At 31.3% G+C, this 10,414-nt stretch overlaps 1 protein-coding gene across 1 annotated transcript; it reads left to right on the top strand.

Moving 5' to 3' along the window:
* The first annotated feature begins 6,305 nt into the window (after positions 1-6,305).
* Positions 6,306-8,539, top strand: LOC149556553 (acid phosphatase 1-like). Its single transcript, XM_089830867.1, has 3 exons — positions 6,306-6,749; positions 7,800-8,009; positions 8,100-8,539. The coding sequence occupies exons 1-3, from the start codon at positions 6,382-6,384 to the stop codon at positions 8,275-8,277; spliced, it is 756 nt and encodes a 251-aa protein (XP_089686993.1). The 5' UTR covers positions 6,306-6,381; the 3' UTR covers positions 8,278-8,539.
* Positions 8,540-10,414: the final 1,875 nt, after the last annotated feature.

Consider the following 10,414-nt stretch of genomic DNA (forward strand, 5'->3'; position numbering starts at 1 on the left):
AGGGTTAAACTTAGAGAGGTTAGCAAAACTAGTGAAGACCTTAACAAGGTTGGAGCGCATGTTGATTTTGTTGATTGGAAAAACTTGAGTAGAAGGTTGAACATTGAAGAGTTGTGAAGAAAAGTGATTGCTTGAAGGGATGCCAAGAAAATTAATGATGAAGATGTTAATGTACGCCAGTCAATGAATCAACTATTATGCAAAATTGTGGTTTTTATTTGTTCGGTAAATGACTTTTTTTATTTGATTATTATTTTGTTAAAAGTGTTTGTTTATTATATATAGTATAAGATATATTAAAATATATAATATTTAATTATAATGTTTAATTATGTATAATATTTAATTATATATATTATAATATTTAATATTCAATTATTACTATTTAATATAATATATTATATATATATATATATACACATAACATATATATTATATAATTTATTTTATGAAAATTTTAACAAAAGAAAAATAAATTATGATAATTTTAATTAAATTATAAAGGTACAATTAATTTTGATATATTAAATCACAAAGGTACAATTAATTTTGATATATTAAATTACAAGGTACAATTTATATGAACACAAATATACCCTATATGAGGGTCATCACAAAATATATAATTCTAAATTATTAAATAGAAGATGAACTTCATTAAATAGTCTATGGGATAATAAGTATGGGTAGTTTCAACTTTTGCAATATATAATATGTAACACCCCACCAGGTGACCCAAAAGAAGTTAACCTAAAGTTCACTAAGTTTGCCAAACATTTTTTTTAAGATAGTTAAAGATACAACAACAGTTATAGAGTAGCGGAAGCAATTAACATACACTCATACATCAACACATAAACAAGTTACAACTCTTAAGGGTCCCATGACAATGAATCACATTTAATTTTAACTAACACTAAATCCAATATATAATAAATCCACATCAAATAATAATATACAAATATGAATCCATTTAAATAATATACAATCATCTCGAATGCCACTTGGCAATAATCATAATGCACCATCATCCACTGTATAGGTCATAGGGTATGAAGGGTTGAAAGAATATACAACATAAAAATAGATTACAACAACATCTCATAAGATTCACGAAATCAAAAACAATACAAGAGGTATAGCCATCCATCATAGTACACAAGAATAGATAGAAAAGAACATCTGCATAAACACATCTAGCAGTGGCATCCGATGGTTAGATCTCAATGGTATAAGAAAAAGCACTACCACCCAACCTCATGGAACCCAAAAAGCTCCAATCCCACCAGGTTGAGGAGATAGTCTCAAGTCTCACATAGGATAACAAACTCAACAATCAAATCTAACATCTAAGTCAAGGAAAACCTAAAAGCAATCTAACTCAAAGGTGCCAAGATACAAATGACATCTAAACTTAGAGGCAATAATGACAAGTAGGGAATCTACTATGCATGTGAGAAAGTGTCAACGCATGAGCCAACTCTAAGGTTACCCAAGTAGTCTTTTAATCCTCTGCTCCCCTAGTGATTCTATGTGGCACTAGTATCCTTTCGTACTAACAAGACATACTAATGAGTTAGCTCTAAGGTTACCTAGCTAGTCTTTTAATCCTCTGGCCTCCTAATGACTTTCTGTGGTACCAATATCTTATTTATTCATTTTAAACCAATTTAATGAAATGTTATCACTTATTAAATAACTTACAATGGGTTACTCATCAGCCTCTTTAGGGCCTTGGCCTCCATTGCAAGCCACTTCCCAACATGACATACAGATAACCTACCCTAAGCTTAGTAAAATCAAAAGATCTCAAATGACCATAAACCACACATCAGTTCTTAAACAAGCAACTTGAAAGCATTGAAATATCACTGATCAAAATCACACATTCCACCACTATAGTCATCTTAACAGGACTGATTGAAAATCAAGTACACATAAACAATCCACATCATAATATGACATCACCAAGAACAAATCATACAAACACCTCAATCTTATATAAGTGATTGAAAAGCAATCCAAATACAACTGATTGAAGACTCAAAAGTTATATTAGATAGGTCACACCATTCACCTCAGTTTCACACAAGAACACTAGAAAGCAATAACAATCAATTGATCAAAATAGCTCATAGAACATACAAGACATATTACCATGGTTGAGTATAAAAGATCATGATCAAAACATCATCATGACATCACAAAATAGAACTCCCAAGCCTCTAGTAAACTCCTGATTTGGTCAAAGTACTAAGTCAACTTGACACCCACCGGTAAAATCACATGTCATAAAAAGAGTACATACAAAAGTAACTTTCATAAATTATTAGGTTTTGGAAAACACACAAGTTTAAATTTCATTATAGGTTTCCAAATTTTCATTTTCATTTTTAGGTATTATAGATTCGCTAAAGTTCTCAAATCCACATGAGTCTCAACACTCAACAAAACATAACAAGTTATTTAAACATAGTTTCATAGTTCAATTTTTTATCAAAACACAACATTCAATAAACAACCAGTTAACAATTTTTTGTCTTTTCAAAGTATGTTAATTACTAAGGTTTTTTGAATAAGAAAATTTTCCTAGCAATATAAATTATTTCCATTTATAAGATTATAGTTGATAGGGTTTTCAATTAAAATCCAAGGTTCACATTTATTTTAAAGTCCTACTCTTACCAAAGTTGACAAAGTTTCCCTTAACATATAAATGATTATTTAATTAAATCACTAATAGATTTAAAAATAAATAATCCAAATATATCTGATCGATAATGAACAATCCAAATTCCATTATCCAGAAACTTGCAATAACGAACATAATAAACTAATTTTTTATTAAATATTACAAAGCAATTTAAATAATAATTATTAAATAATATAATAAAAATTAGTTTAAATTAATTAATAATATTTAATAGTAATTAAATTAATTGATAATAATTAAAACTATAGTAAAATTAATTTAATTAATAAAAATTTAAAACTATATTTAAAAACATTTATTAAAATATAAAATTTTAATAAATTTTAACTACTAAAAGAAAAACTATAACAAAATTATTATTTTAAAGAAAAAGAACATTTATGGCCCGTCGGCCTACCTTTACAGCGGTTGCCACAACAAAGTATTGCTATGTCAGCAGTACCTGTCGCAACAGTAATCACTATCGACCAAATGAAATGCGGGAGGGAGAAAGGGGGTGGGGGTGGTGGTTCTCGCCTGGCACTAAAATTTTATTTATACATTTTATTCTAAATTTATTTTTAATAAAACAAACAAACACATGCCCCTGCTTCAATTTAATTAATTTTTTGTTATTATTATTTAATTATTATATTTGTATAATTATCACAACAATTATAAATTATTGTGGTAATTATATAAATATTATTTTTTCAATAAATTACCAATACAATTCTGGTATAGAAACTTAGATTCAATAGTCAACATCTATAAAACCAAATTGGTTTTCTTTTCAAAACCCAACTCTTGATTTTTACCAATCAAATTACAAATTTATAACATCTACCAAACAAGGGTTTATGATTCTTCCATTTAATTACAGATGCTTTTGAGCATGAATAGTGATAAAATAGGAATGAGGGTTTTCTAATTTCAAATTTGTATACAAATGTTTCTTAGAAACAATGAACAACAAAATCCACACACAAGGTTTTCAATCATCAAATTGCTTATAGAAGTTTTTGAAAAGAAAGAATAATAAATATGCAAACAAGGGTTTCAACTTAGAAGAATTCTGAAAACAGAGACAAAACAGACATGGAGAAGACAAGAATTCAAAGGATGAAAAATTACTGTACAAATAAACCATGAGATCCTACCTAGATTTGATGCTAAAATGATAGTCGTACAAAGCACGCAAAACAATCCCCTTTCCCTAAAAACTTCCTTCTTCGAAATTGATCCTCCAAAACTTGTATAATTGCAAAATGAGCTCTAGATCTATGATAAAGAGTTCTCCCTAAATTTGGGGCTCTAATTGTGCAATCACGCGAAGGAACTCGCTGATCAATTATCTTTTATTATTTTATTACCTTTTTACATTTTCATGCACAAACTTTTAGATATTTAATTACAAAATATCTTTATTTAAATAATTAGCTTTCTCCCTTTAATTAATTTACTATATTTTAATTTCATGCATAAGCTTTATGCAATTTAATTAAAATAAACTTTATTAAATTTATTTTCTCTCTCTCTAGTTAATCACGAGATGTTTTAAATAATATATTTATCAACTAGTAATATTATTTAGAGTTTATTATTTAAATAAAACTCCTAAATAATTATTATTAAATTAAATAAATATAAATACACCAAAAATAAAATTTTAATAAAATCTTTAAATTTAATTAATTTATTTAATTAATTCACAAGACATTTTTAATAGTATATTTATTAACTTAATTAATAAAATTATTTAGAGTTTATTATTAAAATAAAACTCCTAAATAATTATCATTAAATTAAATAAATATAAATACATCAAAAATGAAATTTTAATATAATATTTTAAATTTAATTATTTTATTTTATTAATTTCTCAATTAATTAAATATAATTAAATATTGAATTTTCTTTATAAAATTTTTATTAAATTAAATTGTTAAATTATCTTTTAATACGATTTAATTATAACTTAAAATCATCACACACCCACAAAACTAAATACAACAACTTAACTGAAGACAAAGAACATAATCAAACTCCAGGGTCAAAATCACGAATTCACATCACTTGACGAATTCAGACGAGTAAACTAACTCAAATACTTGTCCTACTTTCTAGAACAATTGGCTTACTTAGAGTTTAGGATTCAGACTTAAGAATTATCTCCCCACTTATATCATTGAAATACTGCGATAGGGTACGCTCATCCTGACAATTCAGAAAAGTCGATACCTGGTACCTGCAATCTAAATAAAATCCACACATGTACACACATGTATTCTAAACTGAACATGCAATGGCAAGAAGTGATACATCATGTAGATCCCGACTAGCAGTTGACTACGACTCCCTTCCTCAACCACATCAGAAACATCGAACATAAAGAAAACATACATGCACACCATACATATGCAAGTATGGGGTAAGTATTCATAGAAACCACATAAAAATCATTCATCTAACTAACATCATTAAATAACTGAAAGTCACTACATGAAAATATATATCATTATCGAAAGGATAAGCATAAACACATTAAATAACTAAAATAACCAAGTAACTCATTACATAAATCAACTGAATATGAAATACATCTTATCAAATCTGGTAACCAAGTGCCGATAATCATAAAACACAATCTGAAAACTAGCCTAAAATAATTCGGCAATATAATAGAAAAATCAAGTAAGGATAGACATTACATAATTCTAAATTATATACAAGAAGAGAAATTTTTAATGTTGAGGAGGCGGCTTAACATTAAATAACCTAAGGAATAGCAAGTTCTCACATCCTAGGGGATGATAAGTCTAGTCATCAACTTTTGTAGTCCAATTATTTTATTATACAAGGAAATGAGGAGCTTCCTTAATTTTTGAACAACCTTTTCACCAATGTTTTTACATTAGAACTTATTGTCAAGATATTAACATAATTGATAAGTATCACCCTCCAAAATGAAATGTATTTTACTCTGAACCACATTAAGAGTTTCAACTTTCCAAAAAATATAAGCTTATCAAGATGTATGTGCAAGAGTATAGGACAATTTGAAGGAAGGCTACCTAAAAGTTTTTTATTAAACTATACAAAAGAAAGATTGATATCAAAAAAAGAACAAGAAATTGATAAAGACCTTTGTTTTATGGTCGATTAGACTAGTGCACCCATTCAAACTTTAAGCATAGTTTTTCTAAAGAAGATCACAAATGTGAATTCAATATGTTGTAATTGTAGATGGGATAAATAGGTAAAATTGTGATAACAATTAAATATCGGCCCACCACAAGTACCTACCAACCATTTAAACAACAAAGAGGATGCATGTTCTTTGCAGTTGGGGGAAGCTCTTTCGGTTTTATATATATATAAGAAAAGGACGCGTGGCAATTACACCTTGTATCGCCGAAAGAGGCCACTATCACGCACTCCAAGACCTCTGAAGTAAATCTGCACCTTACACGTGTGGTCATTTGATTGATTGATTTTTGGTATTTATTTAATTCCTCGCATTTCATTGGTTGCGTGACACAGTGCCCTTCGTGTGATTTGACTTTGCGTGGTCGGCGCATATTCTCCAATGAAATCCCATTCCAACGAAGTCGAAGTAATAAATTGTTCAAGCCCCACTTCCCCATTTCACAGAGGAAACTCTTCACAGTTTTTCATAATTTTTCACCATGGATTTTGCAAGTACAATGCTCACTGCAATGGGGTTTCTACTCCTCTCTGGTTCAATCGGGCTTATCATGGCCGAATCGTCCCAGGCTGCTGTGACTTCAAGTTCACATTGCTTAGGGTGGAGATCGAATGTAGAAGCAAATGTTCTTCGGCACTGGAAAGTTGTTCCAGAAGAATGTGTGGAGCATGTAGGGGAATATATGCTTAATGGAGATTATGAAAGAGATTTGGCAGTAGTCATTGAGCAGGCTGTAATTTATGCCAGGGAATTGAGGCCTGCAGGGGATGATGGAATGGACGCTTGGGTTTTGGATGTGGATGATACGGCTTTGTCTAATCTTGAGTACTACAAGACCAGAAAATTCGGGTAATTATCTCTCGTAGTTGTTTTTTTGGGGGCTTTTAGCTTTTAAAGTTAGAATGGCTGTTTCGATTTGGTGTTGATTCTGTATGTTCAACGGACATTTTATTGAGTTTCGTTGAAATATCAGGGGAGATTGTTTAATTAGATGGATTCAATCACATTTTAGGGAGCTTTGTGAAATTTCTTATCCTGGAGGCTTTCAATTACATTTTAATGAGTTTTGTCAGATTTCTGGGGGAGAAATGTTTAATCGAGATGCGTTCAATTAGGGTTTACTGAAATTTCAAGGGAGAACTGTTCAACCAAGAAGCATTCAATGACATGTTAGGGAGGTTTGAAGTCTTAGGGGAGAATTGTTTAACCTGGATGCGTTCAATCACATTCTAGTGAGTTTTGTGAAAGTACAGCAGAGAATTGTTTAACCAGGATGCATTCAATCTTATTTTAGTGAGTTTCGTGAAACTTCAGGGGACAATTGTTAAATCAGAATTGCATTCACTTCCATTTTAATGAATTTTGGAAAATTTCAGGGGAGAATTGTTTAACCAGAATGCATTCAATTACATTGTAATGCATTTTTTGAAATTTCAAAAGGGGAGAATTGTTTAACCAGTATGCATTCATATAGTTTCGGTTTCCTAGTTTTTGGATTTAATTCTGTGTGAGTGTTTAAATGGACATTTTGGATCACACCCAGTGAACCATCACGAAGGTTGCGAGCACTTCTTTCTGATGATGGTTCATCAGTGCAACTGAAATATGAGGGAAAATTTGTTTAACCAAGATGCATTCACTTACATTTGTCAGGTTCTGAAATTTCAGGAGATAAGTGTTTAACCCGAGATAATTGGATACGTTCAATTACATTTTAATGAGATATCTGAAAATTCAGGAAAGAATTGTTTAACCAGGATGCATTCATTTACATTTGAAATTTCAGGGGAGAATTGTTCAATCAGGATGCATTCACTTGTTGAGTTTTCTTAAATCAGAGGAGAATTGTTTAACCAAATGCATTCAACTACATTTAACTGACTGTTCTTTAAATTGCAGGGGAGAATTGTTTAACCAGGAAGCATTCAACTCGTGGGTGTTCAGTGGAGAATCTCCTGCTTTAACTGCAACTTTGGAACTTTATCAACAGCTCATTAAATTGGGCTTCAAGATATTCTTTATCACCGGAAGGGATGAATCCCAGAGAGAAATCACACGAGACAATTTGATCTCCCAGGGGTTTACAAAGTGGGATGGACTCATATTAAGGTAACTATTATTGATTGATTGATTTTCTTGGTAAATCTGCAACTTTACTATGATTGGTATGTTCAGAAATCTATTTTTGTTGTTCAACAGAAGTGGGAGCGATCATGGTGACATCGCTGTTGTGTTCAAGTCGCGCAAAAGGGAGGAATTGGTAAAGAAGGGATATCGAATTTGGGGAAATGGAGGAGATCAGTGGAGTGATGTTACAGGAAATGCTGTTGGTGCTCGCGTATTCAAGCTTCCAAATCCCATGTACTTCATTACTTAATCTTAAATATGAATGAAATTTCTATTTGTATAAAAGCTGTGGGAATCAACCCACTCAAACAGGCCTATGAAGGGCTTAATCGTGTATAAAAACAAATTGTTGCAGAGGCAGCCATTGTTGCAGGGCCTAGCCAATTTAGGTTTGCCCTAACTTTTGTTCTTTTTCAATAGATAAGTGGAGATGGCTAAATGAGCCTGCTCACTTGAGAATCACAGTTCAATACAATGAAATTGAAATACAAGCAAACCAATTCAAATCCAAATTTTAAATGAGATCTTATTACCATGTGAAGAGAAGCCTTATTTTCGTTTTTTAGCTTTACAGTTAGACTCCATCGTTAATTCACTTTTTTTTTTCGGGAGAAGGCTGCTCAGGTTCAGCTTCTGCATCACTGTTATTTTCTTCATCTGACGAGAAAAATCTTCCTGAAAAGAATAAAGACATCCTTTCTGACATTCCCTGAGACTCTGAACTTTTACGGATTGTTTGCTAACAGTATTTTTGATAGATTATGAATTTCTTCTCTATTTGATTCTGCATAACTTGACTTTAAAGAGCCATTTATTCTGCAGTAAGCTCCTTCTATCCTTTCCCATATTCTCTACTTAAGACTTTAGCAACTTTCAAATATTATTACGGGGGATAAAGGTCAAATAGTCTATGAGACTTACTTATAACTCAAAATAGAAAAGTTTAAACATGGCATCAATTTAAATTCTTTTTTCTTTTTTCTTTTGTATTTGAGCTGTTTTACATTTTGATAGGATAATAATTGTGATAATATTTGTTGATATAATGTTCAATATTTTTGTAATCTTGGGAATCTAAGAGAAATAAATCTAATAAGTTACAATGTTTATTGAATTTTATTTTTTTAAGTTTAAATGATATCAAGTTAACAATGCAGAAGCAACTGATACAATGAAATACATCTAATGAATAATATCCAGTGCACATGTCGCAGGGTATACGAAAATAGATACAAGTACATCAAAATACAAGATACGTGATAACATATATACATCAACTGAATACAATTCTGTGAGATAGAAAGAATGATAATGGTACAATTGTATCAACGAACATCCAGCATCTGTCAAACTGAGGGAGACCCAAATAGTAAGAAGTCACAACCTCTCGACCGTGTGGTCAACTAGTCAAGCTCTCACTCCAATGGTGCAAGGAAGATAATAAATGATCTGCATGGTACAATGTGAGTATCAAAATCAAGGGATAACATAAATGGAAGATATCCACTTCAAGTTAAAAGCCACTTGTCAAATGTGCAATAACCCACAAATCACCAACTGTCATTAATGACAGTAAATCACCAATTAATAAATACAAAAATCAATACACCACGAAAGGCAAATACCAAATAACTATGGAGGAGACTCAGGCTACATTCTAGGGAGTGTCAACATGTGGTCAAACTATTTAAGTTACCCTAGACTAGTCTCTCATTAGACCCCAGACCCTCAAGCATTGAGTTACCTTGAACTGGTCACCCTGGACCCCGAACGCTCAACATGACACTTGTAGAACCAGAATACCCTCTCATAAAGACCAGGAATACCAATCATACCTCTCACTAGGTATCATTGACACATTCCCATCCTTAGCATGTACAAGAACTCAAGGCATGTGCAAGGCAAACATCTCTAACTTATCTTTTTAATGTATCTGAAGGAAAGGACTAGGCAAGATATTTTAATTACTGTGTTATCACTTGATACCCAACTTAGAATAGGTTACCCTGTTACTAACCACTTTAGATCTCAGGCCCCTATTGCAAGCCACTCTCGTAGACGTGTACCTAGACAACCTCCCCTAAGCACAGAAACCATAGTTGTGTCTCATACCACAATGCTTATAGTGACTGAACTTGGTTCCTTAATAGGCAACCTGAAATAAGTTGGTTCTCAAACCCCAAGTAAATATAAATGAATTAAATCTCACAAGTATAATTTTCAATTTAAATCACAGGGCACATCATGACCTCGAGTTAGATAAACACTATAAAAGAAATCACAAAACCTCTAGCGTATTTCCTAGTTTGGCGAACTAAATAACTCACATAAAAATCATCATGAAATAATTACCCCTAAAATCCCAAGAACAATCATACATAAAACAA

Source organism: Cupressus sempervirens, chromosome 5 (assembly GCF_028749045.1).
Source record: "Cupressus sempervirens isolate cs-2001-9-10 chromosome 5, ASM2874904v1, whole genome shotgun sequence".
Taxonomy (NCBI): Eukaryota; Viridiplantae; Streptophyta; class Pinopsida; order Cupressales; family Cupressaceae; genus Cupressus; species Cupressus sempervirens.